General features: G+C 43.0%; 1 protein-coding gene across 9 annotated transcripts in view; it reads left to right on the plus strand.

The window, feature by feature from the left end:
* PTK2 (protein tyrosine kinase 2) overlaps positions 1-19,218 on the plus strand; it is a 248,292-nt gene that overhangs the window by 50,306 nt on the left and 178,768 nt on the right. For 6 of the 9 annotated variants that reach the window (XM_077351407.1, XM_077351399.1, XM_077351401.1 and 3 more), the window contains one exon: positions 4,949-4,975. The exons of the other annotated variants lie outside the window; for them this stretch is intronic. Coding sequence is in view for 3 of the 6 variants with exons in the window: in XM_077351399.1 (XP_077207514.1) it covers positions 4,949-4,975 (27 nt within the window). In the remaining 3 variants the exon portion in view is untranslated. The remainder of the gene's footprint in view (positions 1-4,948; positions 4,976-19,218) is intronic. 9 annotated transcript variants of the gene reach the window in all.

The raw sequence follows: 19,218 nt of genomic DNA on the forward strand, positions 1-19,218 counted from the left end.
GAGCAGAATTAAACTGCAGTTTAAAATCCCAAGTTGTGGGGAAGAAACAAATTCCAGTTTGTCCAGATTCCTACATTTGGATCTCTTGATACAAGTGAGTTTGAATACTTTCAAAACCAGGAAGTCTCCATATGCACTCCTGAGTTATAAAGGGAGAAGATAGTTAATGCAAATCATAGAATCATAGAATCATAGATTTGGAAGGGGCCATACAGGCCATCTAGTCCAACCCCCTGCTCAACGCAGGATCAGCCCTAAGCATCCTAAAGCATCCTAGAAAAGTGTGTATCCAACCTTTGCTTGAAGACTGCCAGTGACAAGCCAGACTCATGTCTATTGTTAATTTGGTTTCTTTAATCAGGAGACCTCTATTTTTACAGCTTCTTATTTATTTATTTATTTATTTGTCTGTCTGTCTGAGGCTCAGGGAGGTTTACATAAAACGCAGGCATCCGGTTGCATCCAAAGTGTTACTGATACAAATTATGCTTTTTATATTTGAGGGCATCACTACGCCATACTCTAAAAGAACATTGAACTTATGAACCATACATGAAACAATCTGCATTAATAACCATACAATAATATTAATAACAGTGGTTGTAACAGCATAACAATATAACAGTACAACAGTGTAATGGCACAACAGGTCCAGAGCGCTCTGGTGGAGTTCTGGGGGGGGGGGAGCAGGGGCCCTTCATTCGCTGTTGTTCCCATTTTCCCTGTATGTATGGTATGATTGAGGTACAATCTATCATATTCTACATTTGTTCTTCTGTTCCTTAATGCTGCCTCTTATTGTATTTGTTAGCCAAAACCCATGCATGATTCCCCTTCCCCACAAAAAAACCTTTTCATTTTAGGTACACTTTTTTTCTTAACTGTAATTGGGTGGTATCAGTCACAGAACTTGAAGATTACAAACACACACACACACACACACACACATGACAAAGGCTGTTGCATTCAGGAATACAACAGGTGCTAGATTTGGGGGGGGGGGGGAGAACTCTGAAGATGGCCTCTCCTTCCCCCCAGGACCTGGAAAGGCTGCAGGCTGGAGGCCCTCGGATAAGGAACTCAGCAGCAGGGGCAGCTGTCATGGAGCAGGGATCTGCAGCCTCCGAGCCTTGGAGGGAAGTGGAAAGAGGAGGGGTTGGTCAGGAGTGGGGGATGGTAGGCAATTGGCTGGCCTGCTGGACAGACAGGCAAGCCAGTAGGAGGAAGAGACACTCGGGTGGGACAGCCGCCCTGATTGGATGTTAAGTGCTGAGTGGCATTTAAGCCATGAGACCAGCTCCTCCTCCTAGGCCTTACCAGAAATATTAAGTAGAACAGATATATATTTGCAGTGAGCTCTCAGTGGTCCATTCAGTCTGGCCTCCAGTCTCACACAGTGGCCAACTAGTTTCCCTGAAGGTTCAACAGCAGGGTATGGAGATCAAGGCCTTCTCCTTGTGTTGCCTTCTGATACTGGTATTGAGAAGTCTACTGCCCCTGGATGTGAAAGTTCCCTTTAGTTAGTATGGTTAGTAGCCACTGATAGCCACTTATGCTCCAAGAATCTGTCTAACCTTTTTAAAAATCTGTCTGTGCCTGTGGTCCTCACTGCACCCTCTGGCAGTGAATTCTACATTTTACTTATTTGCTGGGTAAAGAATTGTTTATTTTGTCCAACTTGAATCTCCTACTCATTAGCATCATTGGATGTCCTTGAATTCTAGTATGTTGGGAGGGGAAGAAAAAGTTTTCTTTGTCAACTGCCCGATCAATAATTTTATAAACCTCTATCATGTCTCACCTAAAGCATGTCTCACAACCCTCTCGCTCATCCCCTGTCACCTGCCACCCCCTTGAGCCTTCACAGAATCAGCCTCTCCGTGAGTATGGAGGACTATAAATAACCTTATAATAATTTTTGGAGGGGAAATTATTTGGGGAGTTTGTGGCTTAGATCCCCCCATCTCGTTTTGTACTCAATGATCTCCATCAAGTCCAGAATTCTGTTTTTGATAGTAGCCAGCCAAACAGCTTTGCAAAATTCAGAAAGGGAACCTGAAGCAATAATATTCTACTGCTGTTGGTTCCCAGCCTCTGGAAATTGTATTTTCTTTTAAAATAGAGTTTCCATTTAACTATTTTAGGTGCTAGGAGGGACTTCCAGTGAATGATCTTGGGTGGATCAAAGTTAAGGTGTGGTTGAAATGGCTTGTAGGGGGGCGGTGCTTATAATTATGCTCCACTTTTTTGAAGTAACAGTTGCATTGAGTATGTTTGTTTATAAATACATAGTTTGTTGCACGATAATTACATTTAAAAATGATTGTGGCAGTAACATAATGGGCATAACATGAAAGGAATATATAGAGAAAATGCTGTCATCAGGTCATGCAGCAGGAGCATAATTGGCACCTTTTTAAGAGCATAGGAACTGTAAAATTTACTTTGTCTATTTCCCCCAAGCTTATACTTTCACTTTACGCTCCTTTCAGAACTTGCTCCATTTGAAAATACTGGTATTTTTTGGGTCCAATATTCCTGAATCTGAAAAATACCTAAATATTTTTTTCCTTGCACACCCCAAGTCTTACTAGACAATTTGGCTAAGATTCAGGAGACCATGAAAATCATAGCCCTTTCTATCATTGTGTGTGTACTTACATGCACACACACACACACACACACACACACACACACACATACACCCCCCCCCCTTTTCCCTCCCTCCCTGTCTCTGCTGCTTTTGAAACTGGCATGGCTGGAGGGAGGGAGGATAAATTGTTGAAAGAAAAGAAATGTTTAAAATGGCACGAGCATATTTGGCTCCTGGCGCCTTTCGTTTTGTTGCATTATACTAGCCTGTTGTCTCTTCAAATATTTGATAGCTGTATTTTGAGGGTTTTCCCTCCCGCAAGGCTGTTTGCAGTTTTCAGCAATATTTGTGTCTTCATAGAGGCAAACTTGAAATTGAGTTTGATATCGGCCGTAGGCTGAGCTGGGACGCTTTTTGTAATTATTTTTCTTCAGTGTCTTTCATTAAAGTTTTATTAGCTTCTATTAGCGTGTACAAGACGAAACCTCGATGATAAACTTAACTGAACACAAAATATTAGATTTTTTTGCTGATATAAACTTCTTCCAGCCTGTCTAAGCTTTGATATCTTTCCTAGCTTCTCTGTCTCATCCAGCTACTCTGATTTAGAGATGTCACATTGTTTTTAGGTGGAATTTATATCTGGAATTCCTGTTGCTAAAGTAATAAACTGGAGAGCCAGTGTAATATTGTGGGTAATAGTGTTGGACTAGTATCTCGAAGTGCCAGGTTAAAATCCCCACTTTTGCCATGGAAGCTCATTGAATGATCTTGAAGAAGAAGGTTGGTTCTTATATGCCGTTTTCTTCTACCCAAAGGAGTCTCAGAGCAGCTTACATTCGCCTTCCCTTTCCTCTCCCCACAACAGACACCCTGTGGGGTGGGTGAGGCTGAGAGAGCCCTGATATTCCTGCTTGGTCAGAACAGCTTTCTCAGTGCTGTGGTGAGCCCAAGGCTACCCAGCTGGCTGTATGTGGGGGGAGCACAGAATGAAACCCGGCTTTTCAGATTAGAAGTCTGCACTCCTAACCACTACACCAAGCTGGGCTTGTCATGCTTTCTCAGCCCGCAATGGTCCATGTGACAGTCACCTCCAGACTGAATTCCAGTTGGCCTTGACACGGAAATTGCAACTGGTACAAAGTGCAGCTGCTTGGGTCCTTACAAAGACCCCTTGGAGGATGCATATGTGCATATTCCGCCAGGCCTATGGCTGAGACCAGAGCGGCTTAACCTCATGTGGGCCTCCCACTCCTACTCTCCAGGTCTCTCCCCCCCCCCCCTTTTCTTCTTGGGTAGACATTTGTTCCTGGCCAATAGCTGATTTGCAGGCCAGATGGCAAATGGTTGCGTGGATAGGGTGAGAGTTTTAGTTGTAGGGTATTTTAAATTTTGACTATGACTGTTTTAATGTTTTAACTATTTTAATGTTTTAACTATTTTGTACCTGAGCCCACTTGCAGAGAGGGCTATAAGTATAACAACTGCCTACCACTCATAGTGGTTGAGAGGATAAAATGGAGGAGGGGAGAATGATGTAAGCCACTTTGAAATCCCCATTGCAGAGAAAAGTGGGATACAAATGAATTGAACCAGTAGCAAATGTCTGGTTTGGCTCTTCAAGCTGCTTGTCTGCTTTCTTTCTCCATCTGCTTAGTCCTCTTGAATTGGATAGCTAGGTTGCATCCATCTCTTCACTCACACACCTTTTACATCCGTGTGCATTTCCTTTTGCTTGAAGGCAATATTCTTCTTATTTCTCCCGCTCTCAAAGATCTTCGCATTGTGCCCCGCATCATCATCACCCCTCTTGAGTCTGTCAACTCCTGACTGATGTTTCTAAGAGTGTGCAGCAGATAGCAAGAGAGGGAAGAGGGGGATTTCTGTTTCATGTGTGCAGTGGGATCCCATCCAGTGGTTGTAAATACAGTTTATCAGTTCGGATGCTATGCCAAACTGTGTCTCAGTTGTTATAGCTGTAAGTTGGCATGATGTCTGAACTCTGAACTGCTTCTCCAGTCGATCTGTTTTGTATCACCACTTCTTGAATTATCACTGGGTGCTGCTGCTTTTGGCTACAGTCCTAAGAACACTTCTTTTAGTAGAGCCTGTTGACCAAAATATGTTGCATTTCTGGAGAGACCTGTTTAGGATTGCTTCTTTTATGTCTGATGCGTGGTACGGTACCCTGTTCAGCGACCAGATTTTAAACCACTTTACAGAATACCAGATGGTATCACAAGGGAGAAGGAAAACAGTAGATAGTGAATTTCCTGACTGATTAACAATCATGTGCTGGACTCAGTTTTCAGGTGTTGCTGGACTCATAATTTCTTTCTGTTTTCATTATTGCAGATATTTCCAGACTTTCTTTTTCAACAGGTAAGTTCTTGTTTTAATAATACATTTTAATTTTCATGAATAATGTATGAATAGCTACCTATGTGTGCTGTTTTCTACTTTGTGCGCTTTAAGTAAAGTTATCCGTTGTAAGAGAATCAGTAAGAGAATCTTGGATGCTTTAGGATGCTTAGGGCTAATCCTGCGTTGAGCAGGGGGTTGGACTAGATGGCCTGTATGGCCCCTTCCAACTCTATGATTCTATGATTCAGTACCCTTTCTCCATGGTTTGGGCCCCCAGATATTGTGGTTGCAAGCAGGTTTGCTTAGAACTTTGCAGGATTGAAGCTCCATCTTGAGTGTAGGGATGGGAGTAAGTTGGGTACTCCTGTATTGGACAGTAGGAGACCTTTTTGGGGCGGGGGATTTATTTTTAAGTGACCAACTCAAAGCAATGTGTGTGGTGAGTGGTCTCCATCCAAGTCGTGCGCACACATTTCTAGCTGCAGAAGTGTAATTACAGTAGGCGCCTTCAAATAACTACTTGCCTTGCTTGAGGCTGAGGTTCAGGAGTCAATTTCCTGCAGCTGGAACCAGCAGCGTATGATGGATATTGCTTTGGGAAAAGGTCAAGGTGGACTGAGCGGTTTAAATGCTCGTTTAAGGAGGTCGGGGTGCAGGCTCCTCCCCTTCATTGCCTGTCAGTAGTTAATTTCTATTTATTTTATTTTTATACCACCGCTCTTCCATTGGTCTCGCGGCGGTTTACACAAGATAAAAACAGTAAAAATACAATAAAACCCCATAAAACACCCCTTGCAGCACGATAGCAAATAGCAAAATAGATGGCGCCCTCTCACTCAACTTGTCTAATAGCCACCCCCTCCCCTGTTCAGCCGGTGGGCTGCATCTGGTTTGGAGGGGTTTGGTTGAACGCAGATCTCTTGTTTGGCAGGAGTCTCTGGGGTGGAGGGTGCATTTCTGAATCAGATGGGAGGGCTGTACCCCCTCTCCAGAGTAAGTGAGCTGATTCAGTCCCTGGAATCCTCCTGCTCATTGGAGTTGGTTCCTCCCAGCAGGGTTAGTCAAACTGCAGCCCTCCAGATGTCCATGGACTACAATTCCCATGAGCCCTTGCCAGCGTTCCTGCTCCAGAGAAGTGCCTCCTTTGCTGCTGTTAGGTCTCTGCTTCCTCTTCCTCCTCCTCCCGAGTCATCTGTCTCATCTGTCTGCTGGGGAGGAATTCAAATTCCTGTCCATGACATAACCTGGGCTTATTTTGGTCTCCGCTGTTCCTCTTGAACGAATAATTGGCGCAGTAATTGCTCTCTGTGTGTTTTAATCTCCCCCCCCCCTTTGGAAAGAATTCAAGACAACCAGGTTTGCAGACTTAACATATACTGAGCTGTTAGTAATATCCTCTCTTGTAAAGCAGGTGGTGCTGATGAAATTTTTATTGGAGGGAGGAACAGTGTCCTTATATAGCCCTCTGGAGTTCTTGTCAGTTCATTGGACTTGAATTTTTATTGTTGCGGCTCATGTTTCCTCCACGGTGTGAGAGCCTTCCCAGGCTTCTGGATACTATCTTGATCCAAAGAGGAAGGGGACTGAAATGTAAACTGGAGGGAAGGGGGGGGGGGGAGTCCTACATGGGAAAGTTGCTGGATCATATGAAAGGTAGTGCAGGGGTAGTCAACCTATGGTCCTCCAGATGTCCATGGAATACAATTCCCATCCCCTGATGGGAATTGTAGTCCATGGACATCTGGAGGACCACAGGTTGACTACCCCTGAGGTAGCGTATAGCCCATCGACAGACAGACGCCCTGTGTTTATGCATAGCGCTTGATTATTATTACTGAAACAAGCAGTGTATTATCTTACTCTGAATCCATTATATAAGTCTGGATTTCTCAGGAAATGAGACCACAGCCACCCCTTGGTAGAAGGATGCCAGTTTTAAAATGCCCGTTTTAGCTTCACGCTTGGTTTTTCAGTTATGTTGTTCGTACTGCTTTTGAGTGAGTTTACCGCTGAGAATACATCACTCATTCAGGGAGAAATGAAATCATCCATTTTTAAAGGGAGTTGGTATATTCTTAGTGTCTCCAGTCCTCAGGTCACACAGAGCTTTTTTCTATTCTTTAAGGTATCTGGAATAAAAAATCGAATAGCCTCCTTGTTTCATTTGCCTGAGGCTTGAGAGAATATTACTTTTCCCTGCCAGGAGCGGCAAGGTTGTAGGACTTTATTCAAGGGATTTTGCTTTACAGTCTCTAGATCGTTTCTCTTTCGGGCACATGCTTACACGTGGGTGTTTTCACTGCAGCCTGCCTGCGAATACTAATTTCTGGGGAACGCGGCAGAAAGGAGGGTTTGATACGGCCGTTGGCCCTGCTTGTGGGTTTCTCAGAAGCAGCTGGTCGGCTCCTGTAGGCCAGGGGAAGTCAACTCGTGGTCCTCCAGATGTCTATGGACTACAATTCCCATGAGCCCCTGCCAGCATTTTTGCATTGCCTATGAATAATCAAACAGATCAGTTTTTTCACCAGATAACATCACCCAGAAGTGGAAACTGTGGATGGCTTGTCCAAGAGGTCTACTGTATGCCTTCCCTTCAGTTCCAGTTCTACCGAAACTGATTTGTAAGATCAGGGAGCAACAGGCAGAGATCATAGCGCAGGGGTAGTCAAACTGCGGCCCTCCAGATGTCCATGGACTACAATTCCCAGGAGCCCCTGCCAGCATTTGCTGGCAGGGGCTCCTAGGAATCGTAGTCCATGGACATCTGGAGGGCCGCAGTTTGACTACCCCTGTCATAGCGGTTGCTCCTTTCTTGACCTTGACAGCCATGGTTCTCCGCACTACTGTAAATGGTATCAGACTCGCCTCTCAAGCTTCCAATATCAGTAGACATTTTACACCAAGGGGTCAGTCTGGCATCCTCATCCAGAGTGGCTAAAATTGACCACTTGGCAACTGGAAGGGGCAACTTTTTGAGATTGGGCTAGTTACAGAGATCATAGATATTATCCTTGTAACTAGGAGACAGTCAACCGATAGGATGTATGATTTTACATGGAAGGCATTTGTATGCCGGTATAGGAGTCGGAAAACTGACAGCGTGAGTTCTCAAAACAAGTCTGTCCTAGGTTTTTTTACAGGACAGAGCTCTACAAATGACAACTCAGAAGACAGGTGGCAGTTTTAATTATGATGCTACCTCTGGTGGAGGGAAGTTCTATTTTGAGATATCTGCACATCTGCAGGTTCCCAAAGTGGTTGCCATGAAGGATCCCCACCCTCAGAGGCATCGATTTCCAACTTGAAAATTGCACACTGTACTATCATAGCTATCAAAATCTCCATTTGAGCATACTGAATATGTCTCTTTAAAGTGTCCGAGAATAAAGACCTGGTTGTTAGTAGTTATCACCACTGTGAGATGTGTGTTGAAGTTTGGGCCTCTATCGATCCAAGCTGAGCTATGTACTTTCCAGAAGTAAAGAAGGAGTGCAGCCTTCAGATCTAAGGTCAACTCTATTTTTCACAAATCTAAGGGGATTCATTTACCTTCCTTCTGCCTGAATCCTGTACATTGAAAAGAATCTGATACACAATAGATGTTAGAGTTCTGAAAGCATGTATATTCAGCACAGAGCATTCATTTCCATCTCTCCACCACTCTTGGGGAATAAAAGATCCAGATTTGCCATCAGTAGCTGTCTCAAAGCATGTATTATAGTAGCCCATAAGCTTCAAAAACTTGACATTCCACAGGGAATCACTGCCTACTCTCTGAGAAGTGTGGCAAGCATGAAACCATGTAGCAAGTATGAAGGCATCAGTGTGGTCTTCTGTCTTTATGTTTATCTAATATTGTAAGTTCAGTGTATATGGCTCAGCGCATTTGGTAGAAGAGTTCTCTAGTACATAACAGATGCTGATGATGATGGCCACTCCGAAAATAGGACACTGCTACGGGAGGTCACACTAAGATGTCCTCCACCTTGGAGGAAAGAACAATCACTGGATACTTAATGTGAAGGGTTCTTCTTCTGTGAGGAAAGGAGGCCAATTTTTCCCTCGCAAGTGTTTGTCAACTAGTAGGACAACAAACCTACTGTCTTTTCTAGTTGTGTCTAGTTCCTTCCTGTCTTAACTGTTCATATTACTCATTTAAGTGAATGATACATGTTATCTATTATACAGTATTATAATATAGATGTTACCTGAACTGAAAAGAGATTGACTCCTCACTGAGGAGACAGGAAGAAGAAAAAAGTAGTTCCTGCCTCCATGAGTGGATGGTGGGAATCTCCCATCAAGATGCCCTCCTTTCCTTAGAGGAGAAGGACCCTTCTTGATACGTATTTAATGGTTGTTTTTATTATTTGTTAATTTAACTTGCATCTCAGTTTTTTTCTTAAACATCTACAATGTTAGTTGCCGGTTGCTTCTTTAGATGGAAGTGTGTTGCAATATAGACATAAAGATTGGATTGTCCAGAGATCTAGGTGATTGATCTGAAGAAGTTTCATATCTGCATACCCCATACCCTGGCCTTTTCTGGACAGGAACAAAAAACTAGAGTTATTGGTGACATGGTGGTGTCACTTCTGAAATTCTCACAAGAATCTGAACATTCTGGAAGGAAAACAGCAGGTCTGAGAGTCATGGTTAGAACTCAGATCTGGATTTGTATGCAGCCAGTGTTATGAGACCTGTTGTTGGCTCTTGGTTGGTGCTAACATACTGGACATCCTATTAGAGACCTGAAAGTCACTATTCTACAGAAAGAAAAAAAATCAAAGGGAGTATACGATGTGAATGTGCTGAATGAGAACTCATGAAAAAAAAAGAACAGTATATATCTGTGACTCAGTAGTAGAGCATAATAGAAGGTTCCAGGTTCAATCCTTAGTTAAAACGGCAAGACTGATAATGTGAAAGATCTCTGTCTGAGACCTTGGAGAGTTGCTGCCAGCCTGAGTAGACACAAATGACTCTGATGGACCGAGTATCTGATTCAGTCTAAGGAAGCTTCATGCATTCATGTATGTTCCCTGACTTAAACAAAGACTTAGGCTTCCTCAGGCACTCAGCCTCTTGATAGCTTTATAGGACGCGTCTGTCCGTCCATCCATCCATCCCTATACTTACCTCCCATAGGGCTCAGGTTGGTTTACACAAAACATAGAGATCTACATCACCATCATGACAACGACCACCATAACAGTAGAACATTTTAATTTGCTATTCTTATCATATAATCTCAGACCAACATCTCTCATTTTCCGCTTATGCTCTTTGCTTATCTGTTCCAATCTCTGACCATGTTGAGCCTCCCATATGATTAATTCTGATGATTTACGATTGGACTCACACTTAACCTTTCTATATCCACTCCTCCCTATTCCCCATTACACTGAATTTGACACTGGAAATAATCATGTTGTAATTCACACCCAGCCTTGGATCCTCATCCCCTAGCCTTCCTCCTAAGATTTCCCCAGTAAGATATTTCCTTCACATAGCTTTCTGAAGAAGTGGACTGTGATTAATGGAAAGCACATATTGGAATAAATGTTGTTAATCTTTTCTTTTGCTACAACAGACTAACACAGCTCCCCATTTGCTAATGTACTTCCCGAGTGCAGTATGATTTGTTCTGTTTTAACACCCTTTCATCCCCACAGTTAAATTGGCTTCAATAATCAGGAGCATTGAAAGCAAACTGATGTTTTTTACAATACAATTTAAGTTTTTAAAAAAAGTTTTTTTGTTTTGCAGTAAAGAAAAGGGCAAACACATGAAAGTGGTACATAAGATATTGGTCCCTGCCTAAATCCACCAAAATCAGGGTCCAGTGGCACCTTTGAGTCCAACAAAGATTGCACTCGAAAGCTCACGCCTTGAAGAAATCTTTGTTGGTCTTAAAGGTGCTGCTGGACTCTGATTTTGTTGTGCTGCTTCAGGCCAACACGTCTATCCACTTGAATAAATCCACTAAATTAATCCTCATCTGAGAAAAGATATCCCACACACTGCCCCCTCTTCTTTTATGGACATGACAACAATGGGCAGACGGTTTCATTTAGTAATTTTTCTTTTTAGGAATGTGCAATTTAAATAATTGAAGTTTTAGATTTTATGTTTTAAATTATATATAACTTTAGACTGGGTTTTTGCCTGCTGTAACTGCCCTGAGCCTTCTGGGAAGAGCGGATTGAAAATGCAAAAAAGAAAATAATATACTGAAGAAAAACTGATACTATCTCTTAAAGATGAGGCAGTAGCAGCCCCAGAATATATTTTGGCAATCTCTTTCTGTGCTGAACATTTCCATCAGAGTACATTTCTGCTCTACAAGGGAAGCCATGCAGCAATGGGGTTGCTTCCTATGCAGCTTGTTCATAGTGTGCCTTTGACAACCAGATTAAATATAGAAGCTGTTGTTCTTCTTGTCGTTGCTGCCAGATAAAGGTCATTGAGAACATTTCCTTTCCTCTTTGATTTCATAGTTAAACCTTTGTAAGAACGATCACGTCTGTGCCATTGAACGCATCATTTGATTAGGTGGTCCGCTAAACCTTCGCATAAGGGAGTTATCCTACATTTCTCTAATCTCTATCATGGCTTTGAAGTCTTTGCCACTTACTCTGCTCTTCCTTTTTAATTGAGGCCAAGAATATGAGACGTGAGGATTTGAGAATCCCAATCACCAGAGGCTTTTGAGGGCAACTTGTTAAAAACTTTTTATCATCTTAAAGCTGGATTGTGAGCTGTACTCCGGTGTCTTTAACCCTGTGTAAAGACAGCTAACTATGCTGGTCGCTGCGGAGCATACAAGAAAAAGAGGAAGAATGATTTTTTAAAAAAAAATTGGGCATCCATTTTTCTTTTTATGGACGAGCTTCATATTTGCGGTAGGATGTATTAAATTAAAATTAGTCCTGTAGAATAGCGATCCCCAACCTGTGGGCCGTGGACCACATGTGGTCCTTCGACTATTTGGAGGTGGGCCCCGAAGGATGCCTCCCCCCCGGCCCTTTACTTCACCCCCCCCCCAGCCCTTTACAACACACTTCGGGTGTCATTGTCTCCCATCACTCCCAGATGGGACTATCTCGTTGCAGAGAAACAAGCTCAGGGTTCCCATTGATTTGTCATTGTCATGAGTTAAAATGTCCATGAAAATGCTCCTACCTGTTCTAGAATTTTAGTTTTACTTTACTAAAGTTGCTAGTAGTTTGGAAGGGTTAAGAAGTAAAGTCTCCCCATAGATGTATTTTGTGCCTCTTCCTTTCTTCAAGATCATTATGCAGGCTGAGCCCTTGTAGTGATGTTTAGTGTGTATCTAAAGCTGCTTAAAGCACTTGAGTAGAGTGTAGTTTAAATAAATGAATTGTTGTTGTTGTTAGGTTCGTGTCTGACACATCGTGACCCCATGAACAATGATCCTCCAGGGCTTCCTGTCCTCTACCATTCCCCGGAGTCCATTTAAGTTTGCACCAACTGCTTCAGTTCCTCAATCCAGCCACCTCATTCTTTGTCGTTCCCTTCTTCTTTTGCCCTCGATCGCTCCCAGCATTAGGCTCTTCTCCAGGGAGTCCTTCCTTCTCATGAGGTGGCCAAAATATTTGAGCTTCATTTTCAGGATCTGACCTTCTAAGGAGCAGTCAGGGCTGATCTCTAGGACTGACTGGTTTGTTTTCCTTGCAGTCCAAGGGTCTCGCAAGAGTCTTCTCCAGCATTTCCTTATGGTCCAACTTTCACAGCCATACATTGCAACTGGGAAGACCATAGCCTTGACTACATGCACTTTCATTGGCAGAGTGATGTCTCTGCTTTTTAGGATGCTGTCCAGATTTGCAATAGCTTTCCTCCCCAGGAGCAAGCGTCTTTTAATTTCTATGCTGCAGTCCCCATCTGCAGTGATCTTGGAGCCCAGGAAAATAAAATCTGTTACTACCTCCATTTCTTTCCCATCTATTTGCCAGGAATTGAGAGGGCCGGAAGCCATGATCTTCATTTTCTTGATGTTGAGTTTCGAGCCAACTTTTGCACTCTCCTCCTTCACCCGCTTCAAAAGGCTCTTTAGTTCTTCTTCTCTTTCTGCCATTAAAATAAATAAATTATTATAACATAATTATCCAATAGCCCTTGTGGTTTAAAAAAATTGAGTGCACTAGCATGCCTTCCAGAAATCCAAGTGAATTCCAATGTAGTTTATTCAAGGATCTTTTTTATTTCAGTTAATATCCTTGTTTTTATTAGAAATGTTTCAAATTCAGTGAAGTTTAATCATTGTGCCATAATAATTGTGCCATTCTAATCTTGCCATTTCAAAGTGTTATTAAACTTGTCCCAAATTTCTTTCTGCCAAAAATTGAAGGATTAGAGTAGAGACTCTCTAAAAGTACTTCCTTTCTTCGTTAATAAATACATCCTAATAGATTTTTAAATAGGTACTTTTGCACCAGGCTGTATAGGAAGAGTTAATTTTATAGACAACTAGATATAAACAGACTTTTCTCTCCTGTGGATGGTCTGTCATGCCCTTGCACTCAGTGAAAAGTTTCATGAGATAGGGATTGCATTAGTGAGCTGTTTTCTTCCATTTTTCTACTTCACTGCTTTACTGTGTTCTTTTCTTATCTTATGTGCGGTTCACTCATACTGTATGCTTGAAGAGACATCTAGCAAATCTTTCAGGATCAGTAGAATCAACATGCACTCAATTGGATATCTTCAAAAGCGGACACCTCCTGTGAAGCAAGTTTTGTGTTTTGTAAACAACAGCGGTCTCTTGGATGGAGGTCATTTTTGTTCTTTTGTACCAAGAATTAAATGATTTGGGGGGAAAAAACTGGAATTGGTAGTTGACCAGTAAAGACAATAGTTTGTTGACCAATCAAATCTTGCCCAAAGCTGAGTGGGTATTTAAAGAATAAATATAATGGAATGATTGCCAAACATAAAAAGAATTGTACAAACTTCAAGAATGGCTGTCTTCTTCAGAGTCTAGACCAGCCTTTCTCTACCCTTTTGACCATGGAGGAGCCCCAGAAATAATTTGTCAGGCTTTGTGAAGGCTAGAAAGTGATGTCAGCTGGTCATGTCTCCTTAGCCATGCCCCTAGAAGTGTCATGTCACTGGAAGTGACATCACCACCTATGTTACACATGAGTGAAATATCTTAGAGGCTGTTTTTATTGTATGCTATACATCTTGTGGCGCAGAGTGGTAAGGCAGCTGTCTGAAAGCTTTGCCCATGAGGTTGGGAGTTCAATCCCAGCAGCCGGCTCAAGGTTGACTCAGCCTTCCATCCTTCCGAGGTCGGTAAAATGAGTACCCAGCTTGCTGGGGGGTAAACGGTAATGACTGGGGAAGGCACTGGCAAACCACCCCGTACTGAGTCTGCCATGAAAACGCTGGAGGGCGTCACCCCAAGGGTCAGACATGACTCGGTGCTTGCACAGGGGATACCTTTACCTTTATACATCTGGAGTAGAACCTTGTCTTAAAAAGTGGTTTGTTCCAAAAGAAAAATATATTATTTAGGTTCTGCTTCTCCAATGTTCCCTCAAATTGAAAAAGTCTCTTAAGAGAGAATCCTTGTGTCCAATTCAACCAGCTTTACCACTAGTGAAAAAAGAGATGGAAGGAGTTCTCTTAGACCCTTGAAAAGGCTGTGTTTGTGTTCACGGAACCTACATTGACACAGGCCGTGTAGGATAGAGGTTGTAGTAAGGGGAGGAATTAAGACTAAATAGAAAAACAAAATAAAATGGCTGGGTGGATCCATCCTTGTGAATCTGGTTGTTAATATATGGCTTTATTAGAAATTTCAGATGGCCTGCGGAATGCTAAAAGTTTGCTGAGCTAATACTTTTGTATATACATACCATTGCTTTGTTAACTCTCATGCCTAATAGAAGTCCTTTGCAACTTGGAATCTTGCAGATCTTTACAACCTTGTGCCTGGGGAAAGTGCCTTGGGATCTTTACTGATAACAAGCAGCAAATCGCAAGGTTTTATACTTCATTCTGATGATGGTTGGTTTCTGGCTCCATGCTGGGGCTCATTAGTTTGATCCTGATGTTTACAGGCACGACTGCCACCTACAACAAAGCCCCTTGTAAATGCTGAGAAAATTTGACCATGCTAAGCTTGGGGTCTGAGGGCAGAGATGTAAAGGCTACGGAGCATAACATTAAGTAGCCGCTCAAGAGTTCTTTTTAAAATGATAGCTTTTTATGGTGTCCTGGAATTTTCCTTTACCCTGAGAAACACTGGACTAATTTTTTAGCGGCCTTGTACATCATAACCTTGGGGATGTTTTTAGTGTCAGGGTTTCTCTGTGGTGCCAAGCATATCATTTGTTTTCCTTATGAAGTTTTTTTAAAATAATTTTTTAATTATATATAACGCGTTTACAGAAAGATGAAAAAAGAAAAGAACGACCAGCTATTGATACATATGAGAATATAGTCTGATATTATCTTAAGAAGTATATAGTCTGTCCCCAGTCACCTTCCAGTGCTTCGCCCACACCAACCGCGCCGCCGTAGTTGCATGGAAGAAGAGGATTCTAGAAGAACTTGGTATAGCACTTGGATGAAAACTTAGCGACATAGATTCAGGCTTCATTGGATACCGCATTTTAAATATTTCCTGTAGCACCATATGTATTTTGGCCCAGAATTTTTTTGCCTTCTCACAATTCCACCACATATGATAAAAGGAACCTATTGCTTTATTATTACTTCCTTATGAAGTTTTGATCCGAGTACTGCTGGGTGAGCTGTGGCCATTCTGGGGTGGGATCGAGATGCTTAAAAGAATTAAGAAGGACTTGATTGGAGGGCTGTATCAATCAATCTTTATTTATAGTCATTTAGACCAAAATTTAAGATGCACTAATAAACAATTGTGCCTGATGTATGGCGATCCTATTGTTTTTTTCAAGGCAAGAGATGTTCAGAGGGGGTCTGCCATTGCCTGGCTCCGTATAGCTGTCCTAGACTACTTTAGCGCTCTCCCATCTAAGTACCAGAGCCTCTTGTGGCGCAGAGTGGTAAGGCAGCAGATATGCAGTCTGAAAGCTCTGCCCATGAGGCTGGGAGTTCAATCCCAGCAGCCAGCTCAAGGTCGACTCAGCCTTCCATCCTTCCGAGGTCGGTAAAATGAGTACCCAGCTTGCTGCTGGGGGGTAAACGGTAATGACTGGGGAAGGCACTGGCAAACCACCCCGTATTGAGTCTGCCATGAAAACGCTAGAGGGCGTCACCCCAAGGGTCAGGCATGACCTGGTGCTTGCACAGGGGATACCTTTGCCTTTTTATCTAAGTACCAACATGGGCTGAATGTGCTTAGCTTCCAAGATCTGACGGGCTAGCCTCGGCCATTCAGATCAGGGCGAAAGGGGAGGGGTTTTTGGGGGAGGTAGGAAAGCAGACAGTGATTAGCTATAATCATTGCACCCCCATGTTGATAGGCTCAACTTTTTATTTTTCCTAATATAGTTAATCATCTTGGCGTTGTTGCTCTAGCACTAGATTTTTCATTAGAAGCCATCTTCCATGCTGCGTTCTTTGATTACAGCCTTACAATTATAAGATTCCCTGCCTATGCAGAGAACATCCTCTTTATGTAGACCTTTCATTTACTCAGTGTGTGTGCCTGTCCCATAGGCCATTTATGTTTTTCTCAGAATCTGATGCCAGTATGTTTGGTGGCGTTTTTTTGTGTGTGCATGGAGGTGTGGTAATAATTTTGCATAGGCTACCCATTGTAGACTTAGCCGCTTCATTTGAAAAATGTAACTGCTAGTTTTAAACGTTTCATTTTATTCCTCAGCGGTTGCAATTGATTTTGTGATGCGTTTTTATTAGAATTCAAATATTTTCTGTTGCACCTGATTGTTTATAGGTAAGGGGGGCATGTAATGAATGGGAAATGTTTGTTGATGGTATAGTTCAGCAGCTAAAGGGACGTATTACATTTATGCTCTTCTGCATGTTGCCAGTACGTAATTTTTTATGCTTAATAATAATTTGGACTGTGAAAACAGTTATTTAACTGGATTAAATGAATTCAATAGAGTCACGGATGATTTCTTGCAGGTTCTTCTGACTGTTTTTAAACCTTTTCTTCCCTCTCCTGAGGGACCGAGACAGCTTACAAATAAGTACATCCAGGTCTTTAAATAATAATCGGCAAAACAGCTCCTACAAACCAATAACTGAATTTCAGTCTCAATCAGTACAATCTTGGGAGAGCTGATATCAGTCCAGAGTTGACATTTCTGTCCTTCATGAACTAGTGGCCTAATTCTGTATAGGGCATCTTCATGTGTTCTCATGTCTTGACAAGTATTTCAGGGGTTGTTTTGGGTTACAGTAGGAGGGTAGGATGCTGTTTACGTTGGCTGCAGAGGAAAGGACGCACAGTAATGAGTTTAAACTACAAGTACAACGATATAGGCTAGATATGAAAAAATTTTCACAGTCAGAGTAGTTCATCAGTGGAATAGGCTGCCTAAGGAGGTAGTGAGCTCCCCCCTCACTGGCAGTCTTCAAGCAAAGGTTGGATACACACTTTTCTAGGATGCTTAGGGCTGATCTTGCCTTGAGCAGGGGGTTGGACTAGATGGCCTATATGGCCCCTTACAACTTTATGATTCTACTAGTAATCAAGCCCGCTGTAGCTGGAATACAGCGAGTGCTAGCGGGGCCGCGTGCGGCCCCTGAGTCAGCAGGCCGCAATTGCCGGCGTGGCGGCGGCCTGACGCGTTGGAGGCGCTTTGCGCCTCTCGACGTGTCAGGCCGCCGGCAAGGGAGCAACTGCGAGCCGCACTGCGCACGGCCCGCAATTGCTCCCTTGGCGGCGGGGCGGCAATCGGAGAGCCCAATCGGCTGGCGTGGGCCCTTCCATTGTCAGTCCGGAGGAAGGGGCCAATCGGCACCCTTCCTCATCCCGGACAGAGCCCGCCCTAACTCCTCCCCCCAAGGCCTTATCGCATGATTTAGTCTGTGGCGTCCGCGGCGCCGCGGGCGGTGTTAAGATGATTCTATGAGCAAAATGAGAAAGACACTCTCTGCTGATCAGAGTCACTTTTGCTATCAGACGTTTCTAGTGAGTCAAGCCTTTAATTACACTTTTAAAAAAAACCACTCCCGTAAAAAATGTTTCATTTCTCTTCCCGGCCCTGAAGAAGACTGAGTGTAGCATATTTAAAGGAAGCTAATTCCTTAGTTTTACATCAGTGTAATTTCTCGTAGTCATCCCACTGTTTCACTGTTTCACGATACAAAAAGTTTTAGTTGGCTTGGTTTCGCAAGTCCTGGATTTTTGCTCTTGAGGCTTTGTTGCTGCAGTTGAGAAAATGGTAGATGATTGTTGTACCATCTGCTACGGATTCTGCTTGATAGACAGACTTCACCTCAGGGCCTGAATGCTGCTGACAAGGGGCCAGAAGCCAGAATGGCTTCATGAAATATCCAGGTGTTGAACAAGCGAGAGAGATGTTGAGATAATAGCAATTTTCCTTTACTTTTTAAGGATTTTTGTCATGTATCCATTGAATACTCAGATTTCCAAACTGAGAACCTGAGTTTGTTCTTGAAAATAAGGATTACATGTTTAATAAGTTAATGTGTGACGCTGTCTGGGGATATTTAACTTGCATAGGGTGATACACAGAAACATGGTTGATCTGTTTTTGTTGATTCAGTTAGGTAACCGTTAGTAGTGTAGAAAAGATGAAGGGCAGGGCTTCAGAACAATCCTTATCCATTGTTGTTCTTCTTATATTTGTGAAACAGCCTGGGGCGTGTCCGAATTGGAATAGGGCCTGATTGGCCCTGCCCCTACAGCTCCCGCCCCCCTTCCCTGGACGCTAGCCACTTTGCTCTCAGATGCCTGAGAGAGACACAGACACAGAGAGTCCTGCCAAACCACAAATGACGCCTGATTACCTGCTCTGGCTCCTGCTGCAAGGGAGAGAGAGACAGACGGACAGACAGATAGAGACAAACTGCAAACAAGCCGCAAACTGCAAACCAGCCTTAATTCCCTGCTATGAACAAGCCTTCTTTATCTCCTATGGCTCCTGCTGAGAGAGAGAGAGAGAGAGATCTGCACCCGTCATTGTCCCCTGGGTCCTAGAGCCCATTGTATTCCTGGATGCAATGGGCTTTCTTGCTAGTTCCATTATAAAACTGGTTTTAGAGGGTAGCTGTTTTGGTCTGCTGTAGAACTAGTTTCATATGCAAGG

The sequence above is a fragment of the Paroedura picta genome, chromosome 9, assembly GCF_049243985.1.
Source record: "Paroedura picta isolate Pp20150507F chromosome 9, Ppicta_v3.0, whole genome shotgun sequence".
Lineage (NCBI taxonomy): Eukaryota > Metazoa > Chordata > Lepidosauria > Squamata > Gekkonidae > Paroedura > Paroedura picta.